The sequence below is a fragment of the Leptonychotes weddellii genome, chromosome 5 (genome assembly GCF_054177405.1).
Source record: "Leptonychotes weddellii isolate Sample4059 chromosome 5, ASM5417740v2, whole genome shotgun sequence".
Taxonomy (NCBI): domain Eukaryota; kingdom Metazoa; phylum Chordata; class Mammalia; order Carnivora; family Phocidae; genus Leptonychotes; species Leptonychotes weddellii.
Genome location: NC_138373.1, coordinates 68,423,939 through 68,443,559, shown reverse-complemented (window position 1 = coordinate 68,443,559; position 19,621 = coordinate 68,423,939). Strand labels below are relative to the sequence as shown.

General features: G+C 35.3%; 1 protein-coding gene across 14 annotated transcripts in view; it reads left to right on the top strand.

Moving 5' to 3' along the window:
* Positions 1–19,621, top strand: part of WNK1 (WNK lysine deficient protein kinase 1) — a 143,214-nt gene that overhangs the window by 64,721 nt on the left and 58,872 nt on the right. For all 14 annotated transcript variants that reach the window (XM_081820985.1, XM_081820984.1, XM_081820974.1 and 11 more), the window contains exons 3-4: positions 4,330–4,550; positions 6,565–6,722. In XM_081820985.1, coding sequence (XP_081677111.1) covers positions 4,330–4,550; positions 6,565–6,722 — 379 coding nt within the window. The remainder of the gene's footprint in view (positions 1–4,329; positions 4,551–6,564; positions 6,723–19,621) is intronic.

The window sequence follows — 19,621 nt, the reverse complement described above, 5'->3', positions numbered from 1 at the left end:
TGTGTTTAAAATTGGACTTTGTAAAAATTAAAAACTTCTGTACATTGAAAGATATTATTAATAGAGTAAAAAAGCAACTTACAGAATGGGAGAAAATACTTGCAAATCATATAACTCAAAAGGGATTAATATCTGGAATATATAGAGAACTCCCAAAATTCAACAACATTAAAAAACCCTATTAGAAACGGGCAAAGGACCTGGATAGACATTTCTCCAAAAAGATTTAATGGCCAATAAATACAGGTCATTATGGAAACATAAGTCAAAATCACAATGAGATACCACCTCATATCTGTCAGAATGGCTATTATCAAAAAGACAAGGAAAACAAGTGTTGGCAAGGATGTGGAGAAAAAGGAACCCTTGTGTGCTGTTGGTGGACATGTAAATTGGTGCAGCCATTGTGGGAAACTATATGGAGGTTCCTCAAAAAATTAAAATTAGAAGTACTGTAATTTGAAAAAATATATGTACCACCTGTTCATTACAGCTTTATTTACAACATGAATGGATAAAGAAGATGTGGTGTATATGTATGATGGGTTATTAATATTGTTCATCCATAAAAAGAAGGAAATTTTGCCATTTGTAACAATGTGGATGGACTTTGAAGGCATTATGCTAAGTTAAATAAGTCAGATAGAGAAAGACAAATACTGTATGATCTCACTTATATGTGACGTCTAAAAAAATTTTAAAATACCCAAAACAAGAAAAAACTGAACTCATAAATACAGAGAACAGATTGGTGATTGCTGTAGTTGGGGGCACGGGGGTGGAATGTATGTAATGGGTGACAGTGGTCAAAAGGTACAAACTTTTAGTTATAAAATAAGTAAGTCCTGGGGATGTAATGTACAGCATGGTGACTACAGTTAATAATGCTGTATTACATGTTTTAAAGTTGCAAAGAGTAGATCTTAAAAGTTCTCATCACAAGAAGAAAAAACCTGTAACTGTGTTTTGATACATATTAACTAGACTTATTGTGGTGATCATTTTGCAATATATAGAGATCATTTTGAATCATTACATTGTACATCTGAGACAAATATAATGTTATATGTCGATTATATCTCAACTTAATTACCATATGACCGAACACTTCCACTTATGGGCTCATACCCAAAAGAATTGGAAGCAGGGTCTTGAAGAGATATTTGTATACCCATATTTATAGTTGCATTATTTACAATAGCTAAAAGGTAGAAGCAGCCCAAGTGTCCATCAAGGAAAGAATGGATAAGCAAAATGTGTGTGTGTGTGTGTGTGTGTGTCTGTCTGTCTGTCTACACACACAGTGGAATAGTTTTCATCCTTAAGGATCGCAAGGAAATTCTAACATGGGCTGTAATATGAGTGAACCTTGAGGACATTATGCAACGTGAAATAAGCCAGTCACAAAAGTCACATACCAATACTGCTTGATGTCACTTTCTATGAGATACCTAGAGTAGTTGATTCATAGAAACAGAAAGTAGAGTGGTGGGTGCCAGAACCCAAGGGGGGTTGGTTTTGGGGAGTTATTGTTCAATGGTATGAAGTTTCAGTTTTCAAGATGAAAAGAGTTCTGGAGATAGTTGGTGGTGATGATTTCATAACAGTATGAATTAATTAATATCACTTTAAAATGGTAAGTTTTATGTATATTTTATCTTACTAAAAAATGGGAAAATCCATTGTGTTGAATTTTCTCAAAAAATAGAGGTGGAACAATTAGAGTCTAACTCATTTTATGAAGCCAGCATAACACTAATACCAGAACCTAAGATATTATGGAAAAAGAAATTTTTAAAGAACAATGTCCTTCATGAATATTGATGCAAAAATCCTTTACAAAATAATAGCAGATTGGATCCAGCAATCACAATACAGCAATACCAGAGGGTTTATCCCAGGATCACAAAGTTGGTTTAACATTGAGTAAATCAATGTTATTCAGCATTAACAGAATAAAGGAGAAAAGCCATATTTTCAAAATCTGTCAAAAAGTATTTGACAATTCAATATCTATCTATTCATGGCTAAAAACTCTTAGCCAAACTAGGAATAGTAGGGAACTTCCTCCAGCCTATAACTAATATGTCAAACTTAACCATTGCCTCTGAGATTAGGAACAAAGCAAGAATGCTTGTTTTAACCACTTTATATTCACTATTGTTTCAGAGGGCCACCCATTGCAATAAGGCGTAAACACAGGGAAAACTAGTAAAAGGCATAAAGATTGGAAAGGAAGAAATACCACTGCTCTTGTTCGCAGGTTATGTAATTGTTCACATAGAAAATTCCAATGTTTCTAAATAAATTTAATGAAATTATAAGATACAAGGTTAATATATAGTTATCTGTTATATTTTATATACTTGATTTTATTAATTTTATTTATTCCAGTGTAAGTTGTAGACATCAGTATGCTTCACGTAAACACTTAAGTGCTGATTTCATTAAAGTTCTAATATTTATATGCTTTGTTTTTCCTTACAGTAATATTTAAATATGATGAAAAGTGTAATCAATCATAATGGTATCATTCTATGAATTTTGACAAAGGCATATTCACTTATGTAATCAAAATCCTATTAAGGTATAGAACATTTTTATTATCTTAGTAAATGCCCTTATGGCTCCTAGGCAGCCCTTCCCTCACCCTACAGAGGTAGTATGTTTCAATATTTTTTTAAACCATAAAACCAATTTTCACCATTAGTTTTAATTACCTCATCCAAGTGAAGTAGAATTTCATTTTAGTTCCTGTATTAGCTTTTTAGTTGAAACCTTCTTGTGTTGTTTTGTTGTTGTTTTTAAAAAGCAATTGCTTTTGAGATTGTGTTTATATCTTTAACTTTTCACAATAAACTTTGGGTTGATATTGTACAGTTTCATGTAAAGGAACCTTGCTACAGATAAAGTTTCAGTTGTCCCTGATACTTGTTCTTTGTGCTATAATTTTTATATATGTTACATTTATGTATTCTATAGACCCTATAATACAATGTTATAAATTGTTCTTTAGTTAGGCATGTGTATTTTAAAGATACTAAGAGGCAAATGTAATTTTTTATATCTTCATAATTCTGAATATTTTCAGATGTCTGAAGCCAATCCACAAACTTTATCTTTCCAGCAGTGGGTAGCATCAGAAATCTCTGTTCCATTCTTTTAGCATTAGCTGGGCTGCTTGGAATCTGCTTCACAAAATACGTATTTCAGAGGTCAACCAGAGATTTGGGCAGAATGAATATTCAGGATTTGGGGCTCCCTTCTATACCACCCTTCTGGGATTTCCCTCCTTTTTTTTTTAAAGATTTTTTTTATTTATTTGACAGAGAGACACACAGCGAGAGAGGGAACACAAGCAGAGGGAGTGAGAGAGGGAGAAGCAGGCTTCCCGCTGAGCAGGGAGCCCGATGCAGGGCTTGATCCCAGAACCCTGGGATCATGACCTGAGCTGAAGGCAGACGCTTAACCGACTGAGCCACTCAGGCGCCCCTGGGATTTCCCTCTTTTACTTTCTCCATCTCTGCTGTCCACTGGAACTCTGTGCTGATGGAAATATTTTATAATCTGTACTATCCAAAATGGTAGCCACTTGATACATGTGGCTGTTGAACACTTAAAATGTGGCTAGTGCAGCTGAAAAATGGAATTTTAAATTTTAATTTATATTTGTCTAGTGAATACTATATGGAACAGACTATCATTATAGAAAGTTCTTTTGGACAGCACTGTGCTAGCTGCTGTGGTCATCTTGAACTCTGTCTTCTATTTCTCAGCTAATAAGACTACAGGCTTCTGTTTAGAATTGAGCTGATCTGCATGTTCAGGCTGGCACCTTCCCTCAACTGTGAAAAGATTTAGAAAATAGGAAGCTCAAGCAGTGCTTTCTTTTTCCCCTCATGTGAACTCCCTTCCAATTTATGCCTAATTTTGATTGCTCTCAAGAGTCTTGAAGTAGTTGTTTTTATATTTTTTACTACAGTTCTGTGTCCAGTAAGAATTACTCCATTTACCAGAAGTCAAATTCCACCCCTTAACTTTTATTTTTTTATTGTTGTTGTTTATTTTTTATCTCTTCTAAGTTATTTTATTAGTTACCCAGTTTTGAGGAATTCACTTTCTGTGCTTTGTTGTTAGAATTCATTTACCAACCACTTGTTATCCTTTCCCCTTTAACCTTGCTAAAAGTATCACTAACTTTTAAGGTTACTGAATCTTAATAGTGTAAATTTGATATTCCCATCTCAGATATGCTAGAATTAATGGAATTCTTCAAAGCAGTAAACTCATATCATTGATAACCTGTTTGGTGTGCTTTGCCTTTTCTAGGTACCTGAAAAGGTTTAAGGTGATGAAGATCAAAGTTCTAAGAAGCTGGTGCCGTCAGATCCTTAAAGGACTTCAGTTTCTTCATACTCGAACTCCACCTATTATTCACCGAGATCTTAAGTGTGACAACATCTTTATCACTGGTCCTACAGGCTCAGTCAAGATTGGAGACCTAGGTCTGGCAACCCTGAAGCGGGCTTCTTTTGCCAAGAGTGTGATAGGTATGTTTCAGGTGTACCTTGCATCCTAACTGGTTTTCTGATAATCCTTTTATTTAGAAACCTGACCCTGTCAAAGCTTTTATTATGTGAAATAAGCCTTCAAAAATTCCTAGCTTGAACTCAAGAAGTGATCAGTTTTACTTATGAGATGTGGAGTTCTCTATATGCTTCTAGAATCATCTGAAGACTAACAATGTTTTGTAAAGTTACAAAGTTACGTGAAGAGAAGTAAGGTGAACTTTGTTGACAAAACCTTATGTAACTATCAATCTTATTGGGTCATTCGGTTGATGTGTAGTATTATGTACTTAATAGAGTTACTTTCTTATAAAAGAAATTGAATTTATATGTAGTTTACTTTCTCAGAAAGTGTTAGATATATATGTATTCAAAAGTTTCTACCTGTTAAGACTTCGTTTCAAAATGTGAAAATGAGTTTATTCTGAGAACTTGGTTTTAACTTTTCTTACTCCTACTCTTCAGAAGATATATCTGAAACAGCTTTTCAACCCAATATTATTTGACATTTGGGGTTGGATAGTTCTTTGTTGTTTGTAAGGGCTTTCTTGTGCATTATAAGATTATTTAGATGCCAGGAGCACATCCCCTTTCCAGCTCCCCCACAGTTGTTACAACCAAAAATGTCTCTGGACTAAATGTCCCTGGGTAACAAAATTGCCCCCTTGTTGAGAATCACTGATCTAAAGAACGAGGCTGTCCTTTCAGACTTTCAACTAAATGTTAGAGAGTTGCAGCTGGAAAAATAATTTAATGCTTATTATTTTGATAAACTTTCACTCTCTGAAGAGGATATGACACTTTGAAAACTTGAAATCTTTACAAATACTCTATTCTCCCCCCAAAGGTGGTGACAGCAAGGAAACCATTAATTTTTAAGTGGGCTAGAATTTTATGTATTAAAAGAAAACCATAGAACACCAGTAATTTGTACATTCTTATAAAATAGTGTCCTCCATAGAATATTATGTGACTTGGATTCGGAATGCTATTTTTAAATTTTCTTAAAATAGATTAACAAGAAGAATTGGAAAAGAGTTATTTAAAGCTGAATTTCCTTTTTGCCTTCCTTACAGGAAAAGGAAACATTTCTTTGTCTTTGGCTCCTTAAAAATCTCTAACCCAAGAGAGTTTTCCCCCTCTTTTTTTGTTTAAATCATAGTATGTAAGCCTATTCTTGGAAATGCCCTATAGTTTGAGGTATCCAGACTTAATTTCTTTGGAAACATTGGAAAACCTGGTCTGTGGGACCACACTATTCTTATAACTCACTCTGTATTTGAGTTCTCCATTTGTGTGTATTTATTTTTTGTCTGTAAAATCTGTTAAGATGTCCTTCACTATTTTTCTTGTTATCTGCAGTAGACTTAATTGTGTACTGCAGGCTGCAGGTGGTATGGTAAGTAGGTGAAGAAAGGGGCTCTGGTGAATGGCCTTTATAGACAATTACACTTTATTTTTTTCTTTTAAAAAACATATTGAATGTTAGATTTTTCACTGCAAGGCCTCCTTAAAAGTGAAACTGATCAGGTGGAATGTTAATGGCCAAAGACTAGCTATAAATATTAACCTTACAGCTACCATACAGTAGGGGGCAGACAAGTATTTTGATCTTTTTTAACCCACCTTGTCTTATTGGTAGATGCCATTATATCCTCTTTATTTCTTGCTAGTCTCTTACTTTTCCTTCCATTTGTTTTCGTTATGAATTATATCAGTTTTTCTCTTATCCAAGTCTCCATTTTGACATTGTATAACAGTAATCCGTTTGAAACAGTAAATAGACACTTGACCCTGTTCTAGTTTCTTTTATGAAGGCCATGCAGCAAAGAGACTAAGATTTTCTTCCTCTTCCCTGCCCCCACCACTCTTCTCTCTTCTCTTCCCCCCTTCCACTTCCTTCTATCTCACAGATCAACCCCTCTGCTTCTTCCCCAGGTGAGTACTATCTGTAGCCTCTGCTCACATTGAGTCTGAATTGTTCTTTTAATTTAAGGTACCCCAGAGTTCATGGCCCCCGAGATGTATGAGGAAAAATACGATGAATCTGTTGACGTTTATGCTTTTGGGATGTGCATGCTTGAGATGGCCACATCTGAATACCCTTACTCAGAATGCCAAAATGCTGCTCAGATCTACCGTCGAGTGACCAGTGTAAGTCTTAGCATGATTAGTGAGCTTAAGTCACACCAAAAAAGGAATGCCAAGCTGGATATCATCGAACCATGCAAAAGAGAACAATAGAAAGCACACTCAGTTGTTGGGGGAAGAGGGAGTTGAGGGATTTTATTGCTTCTGATTCAGTGAGAGCAAAAATAAAGATCAAAGAAGTACCAGTATATTCTGGATTCTCCTTGCATACATTTAAAACTTTATTTTGAGATATATTATGTTTAAAAATACTCTCATTATTACTATTCAAACCCTAACTTATTCATCTAGGTTCTCATTCCCTCCAACCATAAAACAAATTTCTGAGTTAAAAATAATGCTATTAACTCAAGTTGCTTTGTTCACAGATCTTTCCCTAAATAGTTTAAAATTGATTTATGAATTTATTAAATCATTTATAAGTACCACAGAGTTCAAAGCATAACAGTAATTTCTGGATCATCTAAATATCCTAATCTATTAAGATATTTCCCCCGATGTTTCAGAGATGTCTGTTTACAGTAGGTGTTTTGTGGACCCCGTTAGGGTCCACAGAAGATACTTTATTGTTATGTCTCTTAATTTACAACTGTTGCCCCCTCCTTTCTTTTTCTCAGGCTGGGTGAGGGCAGGAGAAATGTAGTAAATGTAGTTTGTTTAGCCTTCAGATAATTCTGTGATAAGTATCCTAATCACTATTCTATTTTGCCCTTAGAAAGTTCATCTGCTTTGCTTCTTAGATAGAGTTCTGTATCTATATTCCAAAGTTCAGTATTGCCTATTCTTCCCCCCAATGCCTAATAATTTACATTATCACTTTTTTCTTTGGGGGTAGGATGGGGTATTCACTGGATGGTTCCTCCCTGTGTTTTATTTAGAATTCTTGAAACCTCAAGAAGTACATTTGATTCCTTGTTTTCTATTCACCATATCCTATTTATCAGGTTCTTGGTTCAGAATAACTCTTAGGTATAGGCCTTCTTCATTCCCATTGTCAGAACTCTGCTTTCACATCTTACTTACTTCACACCTTACACTGTCATCCTGAAGTAGTTAACAGTATGAATTTGTTTTTCTGCTTCACTTGAACTAGTTGAATTTCCTTGCTATTTCTTTTTGGTGTAAGGAACTTACATGATACCAGTTTGCTTATGAAAGCATGTTCAAATTCTTATTATAATCTTTGCTGTTCCTCATCTTTATCTAAACACCTTTTTTTAGTGAAGCCGGTCCTCTTTATTATCTTGCATATATGCCACATCCTTTCCTTTTTTCCTCTCCATTTGTACATGCTCTTTACTTTCTATGTGTGCTCTTCTATTATCCAGTCAGTTTTTATATACTGGATTTAACAGACTTCCCCCACAAAATTTTATCTGATGGGCTTCACTACATAATGATTTTTGCCTTCTCTGAGCTTCTCAACTGTTCTGAATCATAGCATTTTATTTGTAATTGATTATTTTACTTAGGAGTTCAAAAATTGAATTAATCTAAAGCATTTAAAATGGTGCTTAGCATATAATAAGCACTATATATAGGTGCTTGCTGTTTATTTTTATTGCTTTATATTCTTCTTTAAGATTTGTAATCTTATCTCTACAAAGTATTTCTGTTTAATTCTATCCTTATCTTTAGCACTATCCCAAATATAAGTCTCAAATGCAAATACACGCAACATTTTCTGAATCCCTGCTACATGCCAAGTCCAGAACCTGACAACAGGTGATTAAAGATGAATAACATATATATTCCCTGTCTTCAGAAAACTAGCTCCAATATAGAAGATAAGTGTGTAAGCAAACAGTTGTAATTACAGTATGATGATAAGAGCTTATTGACTTTTTGTCTTTTCTCCTTTGGAAAAATGCCTATTCAGATCCTTTGCTTGGTTTTTAATTGGGTTATTTGTCTTTTTATTATTGAGTTTTATGGGTTCTTTATATATTCTAGATAGAAATCCTTTATGAGATAGAGGATTTCTAATGTCTTCTCCCATTCTGTCAGTTGTATTTTTTTTTTTTTTAAGATTTGTTTATTTATTTTGAGAGAGAGAGCCAGGGGGAAGGGCAGAGAGAGAATCAGAGAATCTCAAATCTCAAATCTCCACCCTCAGTTCGGAGCCAGACACGGGGCTCAATCGCTCGACCCTGAGATCAAGACCTGAGCTGAAATCAAGAGTCAGACACTTAACTGACTCAGCCACCCCAGACACCCCAGTTGTCTTTTCTTACTACTGTCACTATATTACTAGTGCCCTTTAGGACATAAAAGTTTTTCATTTTGATGAGGCCGAGTTTATATATTTTATCTTTAGTTTTTCTCATGCTTTTGATGTCATATCTAAGAATCCATTTCCAAACCTCAAGTCATGAACATTTACCCCTATGTGTTTTCTTCTATGAGTTTTAGTTCTTATAATTAGATCTTTGATTCATTTTGAGATAATTTTTGTATGTGGTGTGAGGTAAGGATTTTAACTTGATTCTTTGCTTGTGACAACTATCCAACTGTCCCAGTACCATTTGTTGAAAAGACTATTATTTCTCCATTGAATGATTTCACCCTTGCTGAAAATCAGTTGACCATAGGCACATGAATTTATTCCTGAACCCTCAGTTCTGTTCCATGATCTATATGTCTTGCTTTGTAGTAAGTTTTGAGTTGGGAAGTTTGGAGTCTTCCTATTTATTCTTCAGGTTTTGGCTCGTCTTGGTCCTTTGCAACTCTGTATAAGTTTTAGAATCAGCTTGTCAATTTTTGCAATTCAGCTGGAATCCTGGTACATATGGCATTGAATCCATAAATCAGTTTGGAGGTTTGCCATCTTAGAACATGGGATATTTTTCCGTTTACTTAGATCTTTTGTAATTTCTTTCAGTGGTGTTTTGTAGTTTTCAGAGTGTAAATCTTGGACTTTTTTTATTAAGTTTATTCCTGAGTAATGTATTTTGGGGGGGATTCTATTATAAATGGAATTGAGTTTTTTATTTCATCTTTTCGATTGTTCATTACAAATACTGTTGGTGTTTGCATACTGATTTTGAATCTAATAAACTTACTGAATTTATTCTAATGGCTTATAGTAGATTCCTTAAGATTTTCTATATACAAGATAATTTAATCTGCAAATATAGTTCTTAAAGAAACATAAGGCTTGGCAAGTGTGGGTATACGCTTTACTTGTGAGAAAGAATTGGGGGAAAAAAGGCTGACTCTTAGTTTAATGAACAGAATTTAGGGATAAAGTTGAAAAAACAAAAGACTGAGTAATGGTTGGCTTCTAGGAATTTTCTAGAGAAAAAAGAGACCTATCTCTTGATATGTCAGATTCCTCTCCCGTGGTAATTATACAGTCTGTGTAAGAGAAGATAAACACGTAATTCTCAACTTTTTCACTGAAATAACCAATGAGAGTTTGTTTTTAAAAATTAACTACAGGAATAATAAGTAAAATTTTATAAGTGAATTACTTTTATTTTTTTTTTACTTTTCCTAAGGGTAATTTGCTGTTTTTTTAAAGTTGCCTTGGATTTTATTTCCTTTCATTAACTCTCCTGATTCTGCTAGAAATGACAGAATAGTTGACAAATTAAAATACTGAATTAAAACAAATCTGAACCACCCAGTTGTTTCGATAAGTCCTGTACAAATCCTTGTTTGAATCCAAATATGTGAATTTAATCATCTATTCTATTATATCCTATTACATTAAGCTACCTTACTACGTCCACACATAATGATTAATTTTTTTAACCTAACTTTCAAGGAAGAGTTGAGGTTTGGGGTATAGGGAGACAGAGGAAATGTATACACCTAAAGTGTAAATTGGTTCACCAAGTATTTGGGCATAGTTTTCAGGGGCTGTTATAACAAAGAGCCACAAACTGGGTGATTTAAACCAGCAGAAATTTATTGTCTCACAATTCTGAGGCCAGAAGTCCAAAATCAAGGTTATAGCGAGGTCATACGGAGGGGAAAAATTTTGGTTGCCTCTTACCTTTTCTGATGGTTTGCTAGCAATCCTTGGCATTTCTTGGCTTGCATCTGCAGCACTTCTGTGTCTATCTCACGTGGTGGTGATCCAGGATGACCTCACCTTAACTGATTATAATTGCAATGATCCTGTTTTCAAATAAGGTCAGATTCTGAGATACTGAGGGTTAGAATTTTAACATATCTTTTGGGAGGGCAACAATTCAACCCGTAATAGTTCAATAGTGCATGGGTTCATCCAACAAATATTTAAGTCTACTCTGTTCCAGATTTTTTTCTAGATACTAGGTATTAAATATTCTTGTTAAGTAAAACCCAAATCCTTGTCTTTTAAGAACTTATTAGGTGAGGGAGAAAAGACAAGCCAGATAGTTACCATATGGTATAAAACCAGTTATTCTTGGGATAGCTACTTAATGGAAGCATTAAAGAGTGGTGCCTAATTGAGTTTGAACAGGTTGGGAAAATGATGTTAAATAGGGAGAGACTAAGTTAATAGTGTTGCATGTGAGAAATCTATTATTTGTATGTCTGTAGAATTTGGAAGTGGGAAAAGAAAGAAACAGGATAAGAGAGGAAAGGAAAGCTTAAACTATACTCGAGCATTGGGGGAACTATTGCAGTACTTTAAGACTGGGTGGTAGGTGTCATAAGATCAAACTTAAATTTTAAATTTTTAGAAAAATTATTCTGGGGGCGCCTGGGTGGCTTAGTCTGCCTTCAGCTCAGGTCATGATCCCAGGGTCCTGGGATCGAGCCCCGCATCGGGCTCCCTGCTCAGTGGGAAGCCTGCTTCTCCCTCTCCCACTCCCCCTGCTTGTGTTCCCTCTGTCAAATAAATAAATAAAATCTTTTAATAAATAAATAAATAAATAAATAAATAAATAAATAATTCTGGTTCCAGAGTGGAGAATGGATTTATGAAGGACTAAAAGCTGAAAACTCAGTTAAGAGGCTGTGGGAATAATCCAAAGGAATGACTGATAGACTGAAATAAGGATTTGTAGTAGAGATAGCCAGAGTGAAAGGATGAGAGGTTTATTTTCTTTATAAATTAGAATTCAATTAAGCTAAGTTATTTTTCACTTGCCATTTATGAAAATAAATAATACAGAATAAATACCCATTGTAAATACATATCCTATTAAGAAGATGGATCTTGATCATTAAACTTGATTATAAGGTTAAATGTACAACTTTAAGACTATAAAATTATAAATTTGCATATGGAATGGTTTGTGTATTTTATTTACTAACTTACAATCTATTACTTTTCTTCATTCTATCATACTCTAAACCAGGGATTAGTGAACTATGACCTGTGGGCCAGATCAGGCTGGCCATTTTGGTACAACCCATGACTAAGAATGGTTTCTACATTTTAAGTGATTGGGGGAAAAAATCAAAAGAAAAATATTTCATGTCATGTGAGCACTTCAGTGTCCATAACTAAAGTAATAAAGCACAGCCACACTGATTTGTTCTGTATTATCTTTGTTTTCACACATTACAATGGCACAGTGAGTAACTGGAACAGACTGTGTGGTTCCAAAAGCTTAAAATATGTACTATTTGGGCTCTTAACAGAAAAAGTTGTTGACTGCTATTCTAAACACATGTCACCAGAACTTCTTAAAAAAATTCTCCACTGAAGAGTTCTGTAAGTAATTACTAATCTGTAAAAGTGGTGATAATGTTCCTCTATTAGAATGCTGTTCACCTCTGTACTTACAGTAGATGTGAGAATCTCAGTGCAATCAAGTAGCTACTTAAATTATTAGCTCTGAAAATTTGTGGGCACTCTTTTCTCTCTGTCAGAAGAGAAATTTCACTTTAATTCTGTGATGAAAACATAAGAGGTTTTAACATAAAAGCATTTTTTCAGTGGCCATACTTATTACTGGTATTGGTCTTAGAAATAACCTCTTAAACCCAATTTTACTGCTTGAGGTGATCATTCTGGACTTGAAACACAAAGGTTTATGAACCAATATCTTATTTACTTGACAACAATACTAAATTTTTTTTTAATATTTTATGTATTTGTCAGAGTAAACAACAGGGGGGGCAGCAGGCAGAAGGAGAAGCAGGCTCCCCGCTGAGCAAGGAGCCCGATGCAGGACTCGATCCCAGGACCCTGAGATCATGACCAGAGCCGAAGGCAGACGCTTAACCAACTGAGCCACCCAGGCGTCCCTGAATGTTTTTTTATATCAAACAGACTGGATAGATGAAATACACATTAGATAGCCATATATTTAAGCACTCTCAGCCATACCAGCCTCCTTTGTTGGTCTTATAATATTTCTATTTTGAAATGGGGGTAAATTTTGTTATGTACCAGCAGACAGTGGCTCTGCTGTTTTGTAGGCCGTTGTTAGAGACACTGAATAGGTATTGACTGGGCTGTCTCTGTTATTTAGTGATAAGTGTCTCTGATTAATCTTGCAAATTCACTTATTATTTTTCTAAATCAAGGTTGGTATTGAAAATGTCTCAAAGGATCATGGAATTTTAGGTTTCTTTATGTAAAATGAAGTATAAAAATAACTGCTATTTACAGAAATCAAGTTATAAATTATATGGTAGTAACAGTTTTTTTAAATGCAAGTTGTATAGGTGACTGATATTAAATTTTATGCTTGTTCTATATCTAGTCCAACAAATATGATTAGCTGATTAAAAATAATGACTGTAGGATGAGTAGGTGGAAAACATAGCCAAATACTGTTAGGGTTTTTTTTTTATATTTTTATTTTTTTAAGATTTATTTATTTATTTGACACAGAGAGAGAAATGGCGAGAGAGGGAACAAAAGCAGGGGGAGTGGGAGAGGGAGAAGCAGGCTTCCCGCCGAGCAGAGAGCCCGATGTGGGGCTCGATCCCAGGACCCCGGGACCACGACTCGAGCTGAAGGCAGACGCCCAGTGACTGAGCCACCCAGGCACCCCGTAGCCACACTTGATTCAAAAGTTGCTCACTAGAGGCTGAGGACTAAAACCAGTGTTTCAGAGTTCTTTGGCTTCAGATAGCACAGCACTGCCATCAGATCAGATAAAAATTTATAAGTAATTACTTGATAAAATAAAAAAAAAAATTTGATTTTTAAGAAAAGGCATTTGAGACACTATACTAATAAACAAATGTATCTTTATTTGTAGATACAGACTCAAGCTCAAAATCCCCTTCTTAAATCATTGAGTTTTTCACGTTAATTTAATAGAACTGAGAAAGACCAGTATCACTTTTCCATATTCTTAGTATAGTATCTACCCTGTTTTCAGTTTTTCACCATTTTTTAAAGATAAAATTCACATACCATAAAATTTATCATTTAAATACTTTAAGGTGTACAATTCAGTGTTTTAATATATTGAACCTTTCCATCAGCCCCAAAAAGAAATCTGATACCCATTGGCAGTCACTCTCCATTCCCCCTTCCACTGAGCCCCTGTCAACCACTAATCTACTTTATGTCCTCTGGATTTGATTTGCCTGTTGTGGACATTTCTTACAAATGGAATCATATGATATATGACCTTTTGTGTTATACTTTGTTTTTCTGTTATGCCTTTTGTATTACGCTTTGACTTAGCATAATGTTTTCAAGGTTTATCCATGTTGTAGCATGTATCAGCATTTCATTCTTTTTTATGGCTGAATAATATTCCATTGTATGGCTATACCACATTTGTTACGTTCAACAAATTTTATTTCTTCCTCCTTTTCTCATTGTTAAACTGTTTGAACTGATAGCCACCCTCCCTTCTGGAGAGGGACTGGGAACAGAAAGGATGAAGTATATAATGTCTTAAAAGATACTGTCCCAGAGCCTGATTTACCAAGTCTTTGTTTATACAATATTATATTGATAGCATAGCATATGGAACATTGTAGGCACTTAGTAATATTTTGAAGAATAAATGATTTTTGATTAAAGGAATCCCAAATATAGTCAGTTAGACACTATGTAAGTTTGGAAGTTTGAATTTACCTTGCAAAAGAGGAATGAAACTTAAGGCCACCTGTGAAGTATTAACAAAATTATCCTAAAATGATATTGAATCGTAGCAAGTAGAAACTGATACACATATAAAAGCAATACATTTTATAGGATGAGTAAAACTATTTGGTACAAATAGAGCTGGAAACAGTGACTTTAATAGTTAGAAAAAGTCAAACTTCCAGGATATGAAGTATATTCAAGAAAGTCACCTATACACATACTTTTCCATCGATTCTCAAATCTCATACTTGTAATTTCTTTTTAAGATTATTTATTTTAGAGAGAGAGCACAAGCAGGAGGGGCAGAGGCAGAGGGAGAGACAATCTCAGGCAGACTCCGTGCTGAGTGTGGAGCCCAATGCAGGGCTCATTCCAGGACCATCAGATCATGACCTGAGCTGAAACCCAAGAGTTGGACGCTAACCGACTGTGCCATCCAAGCGCCCCTCATTGTTGTAATTTCTAAACAACTATTTTATAAGTAACTCTTTCCATTATGAGGCTAGGTCTGTATTTTGTTGAAGTGTTTCACCATAATTTTTACCTTATGATCACTCACACTTCCTTCTCTGAGATTTCATATAAGATCATAATTTCACTTGTTAATACCTCAAATGTTTCAAAGTCCCTGGGTGGCTCAGTAAGTTGGGCAGCTGCCTTTGGCTAAGGTCATGATCCCAGGGTCCTAGGATCAAGCCCCGCATCGGGCTCCCTACTCCATGGGCAGCCTGCTTCTCCCTCTCTACCATTTGTGCTCTCTTACACTCTCTCTCTCTCAAATAAATGAATAAAATCTTTAAAAAAAAAAATACTTCAAATGTTTCAGGACAATTCCTGATTCATGAGTCCTTCTCATTGAGACCCATCATTTTCAGTTTTTAGAGCTATAGGTTTCCTTCGCTATCCACAAGCAGAGCATTCCTGTGAAATCTTTTATAAGTTGAAAAAGGCATAAAGTGAAGGAATAATTAACTTATATTTATATCAAAATATTTTGAGTACTCGCAAACCCCAAAAATAACCACTCTCAGACTTTTCTAATACCTTAGGACATATCTTGCTAATAGTTGCTTAAAATAAGTCAAGATAAAGCACAGGTGTTCATAGGCACAATTCAAAGCTATGTAATTTGGATGCTGGATGTAGCTCCCAGGGGAAGGAGTTTGGCATTGCCATTCTTGCTGCTCAGGGTATGTACTGTGTCTGTACTGGCTCATTGTAAAACAAGCCCTGAATCCTGTTTTCACTTTTTGCCCTTTTTCATAAAAGCAAAAGCCCTCTTTGGTTTTCTTTTGGTTAGTGAAAACAGGTACTAATGTAGATCTTTCATAAAAGCAAAGTGGCGTAATGCAAACTTTCGAGAAGCAAGGATAACCATTCCTTTAGATTTCTTGAGTGAAGGGACTTAATATGCATAATTGGAAGAAGGGACTTAATATGCATATGCTCAGCAATTGTTTTCTTGACCTAGAGGAGACTAAATAAAAAGGAAGAAAAATCATAATTGACGATAAAGAACTTGGTTAGATTATACAACATTGGAAAGGCCTGGTAGAGGTTTAAGATTCATCCATTAAGATCTTTGAGATTAACATAGCAGCTGCCAGACTTGAATGATTTAGTTCAGTGGCTGTCAAAGTCTTTTTATCAGGCACCTTTTATACTCATAAAAATTATTGAGGACCTCAAAGAGCTTTTGTTTATTTGTGTTATACCTATTTTACCATATTAGAAATTATCACTAGATTTTATAATGTATCAATTAATAATATAATAAGCCCAATATATGTTGACCTCAATAACATTTTTGCAAAATACTATTTTTTCCAAAACTAATTTTAAAGATTTAGTGAAAAGAGCAGCATTTTTATATTTTCGCAGCTCTCTTTAATGTCTGGTCAGAAAAAAGACCATTGAGTTCTCGTATCTGCTTCTGTATGAAATCAGTTGCAATATTTTTTATTTGGTTGAAATGTATAAAGAAAATCTGACCTCACGCAGATATGTCATTGGAAAAGAAGTACCTTGTAGGTCCCCTGATAGAGTTTTGAATACTACATGTTGAGAGTCTCTAATTAGATCTTTGCTATGCAAAGTGTAGTTCCCAGATCAGCAGAATTGGTATGCTAGGGCACTTGTTGAAAATGTAAAATTTCGACCCCATCCCAGACAGATCAATCAAAACCTGCATTTTACAATATCCAAAGATGATTCATGTGTACATTAAAGTTTGAGAAGTGTGGGGCGCCTGGGTGGCTCAGTTGGTTCAGTGACTGCCTTCGGCTCAGGTCATGATCCCGGAGTCCCAGGATCGAGTCCCGCATCGGGCTCCCTGCTCTGCGAGGAGCCTGCTTCTCCCTCTGACCCTCCCCCCTCTCATGTGCTCTCTCTCTCATTCTCGCTCTCTCAAATAAATAAATAAATCTTTAAAAAAAAAAAAAAGTTTGAGAAGTGTGAGTGAGAATAGTGATCACCTGAGGTCCTTTCTAGTTCTGTGTACCATAGACTAAATAATATAATACCAAGACATTAATTGAAAAGTACTATTCCATCATTCATGAAACTTTTTTACTAGCATTCTAAGTAACCAGACTGATTTAGAAATTTTGCCCTATTTAATTGCATTTTTTCTGACTTATTTAGGAATTGCTTTTTTTAAAAAGCAAAATAATAAGTCAAGCTGTAGAAAAGATGGAGTAAAAAGCTTGAGGAGTTCTTTAAGTCAGTTGGAACTATGTTAGAATCCTTAGTTTCTAGGGGCTCCTGCGTGGCTCAGTTGGTTAAGCATGTGACTCCTCATTTTGGCTCAGGTCATGATTTCAGGGTCATGGAATTGAGCCCTAGGATGGAGCCCACTTAAGATTCTGTCTCTCTCTTTCCCTCTTCCCATCTCCCACTCTAGCACGCACACGTGCGCTCTCTCTCTCACTCTCAAAAAAAAAAAAAGAATCCTTGGTTTCTAAGCATACTGCAGGCATTCACTTGTGCTTTATTTTTCCTCTAGCTGTGAAAATTTAGTTCTGTATTATCTATAGTCCCTTATTCTGTTCTGTCAATCATTAAATTTCTTACCTGGGAAATGTCTTGATCTCACCAACCTCCATCCCCATCTTCTGGCTTCCAATGAAGAATAAAAATGGCTGTGTCCTTTTTTAGTTTTCTAAAGTTTTTCTCATGTTTTGGGTGCTAAGATAAACATGGGGGATTAAAGTAAATCCCTAGATTATATAATGATATATAATTAAGCAGTTAGTGATGACTGTTGTGATGAAATACACCTTGAGTCTGCCTTGGATATTAATCTAACTAATTTTATTAAAGTAAATGTTAGTATCAGTGCCTAACTATTGCACATTTATTAAGGAAGCATGCTTGGTTATCTGTTGAGAGATCATAGGGCTCCCTAATGCAAATTCTCCTCACCCTGCCATTCCCTTACCACCACCAGCACCAGCCTGTGCCCTTACCACTCCATATTTCTGGTTTTCATCCCAGATCTACCATGTATACCCTATTAGTAATCAGTAAACATTGAAGTAGTAATTGCACTAAAGTAGATGGATTTTATAGACATAAAGAAGTAGGGGATTTGATCTCCTTCAGAGGGTCAAATGACAGTATTCCTGAAAAAGTATGTTTAAGTTGAGAACTTTATTGGCCCCCTGTCACAGAGGTGGTGAGACAAATTTTATATGAAATAATTATCAGAAAATTCAGCCCCCTGGCACTTTTTACCGGAAATATTTTAGGATTCTTGGAAGAAAGTCATGACAGTATCATTCCCTCTTCTATGTTCCCATCATATGCTACCTCTGTTTTATTAATATAATAATTAATATATTGATATTAACTATTGTCCCCCCATTAGAACTGAGCCCTTCAAAGACAGGTTTCTTTTTTCCTCTGTAGGTCAGTTCACTACTACGTGTCTGACCCTGCAGTGGTGCACTGTCATACAAATAGTGAGTAATAGCAATGTAAATATTAATAAATATACATTCTTTGTGCCAGACATTGCATTAAACACTTTGCATACATTACATAATTTAATTCTCCCAACAGCCTAGAGTGGGAAGTGAGTAATTGCTACTCTTACCAGCATTTTGTAAATAAAGGTCTCAAGCCCAGGAAGGCTAACCCAAGATTACATATCTAGAAGATAACAGAGCATTCATGTTATTTCTGTTATTATCTGATTCCAGATCCTGTGCTCATACCAAAATACTATACCGAATCCATAACTGTCAATTACAGTATCAATCTGTGACCTAAGGTTATTTAAACCTGTCTGTGTAAGTGCTGATGTAGAGGGGGTAAATGTAGACTGTGGTTTAACAATTACGTTCTACAGTGCACTGATAATAAATTGTTATATGTCATTGTACACGCAGTTTATTCAGGCCTGTACTTGAAATGTTCCTTGCTCAGAGAGGCTTTCCCTGCCCACCCTCTCTAAAATATTTTTCAGTGTGCACACACTTTACTGCTATTCCTTCTATTCTTTTCCTCATGGCTTTTATCGCAGCCTTACAGCATTCATCTAAAGCCCCAATTAGAATACAAATTCTATGGGTTGGGGGTTTTATTTGACTTGTTCTTTGCTCTATTCCTAGTGTTTAGAGGTTGACAAGTCACAGGCACTCAGTTTTTGTGAAATGAATACAGAACTGCAGAGAGTAAAAGCCAATTTTCCGTTGCTGTGGAGAAACTGGGCTCTGGAGTTGGGTCTGCTTAAGTTTAAATCCCAGCAATGTCATTTCCTAGCTGTGGTACCTTGGGCAAGTTATTTAACTTCTCTGAACCTAAGGGGTTTTTGAGGATTAAATGAGAAATGCATGTAGAACATATATGCCTGGTATATAGTTATCAGTCAGTACTTAGTAGGTATTGCTGTTGTTAT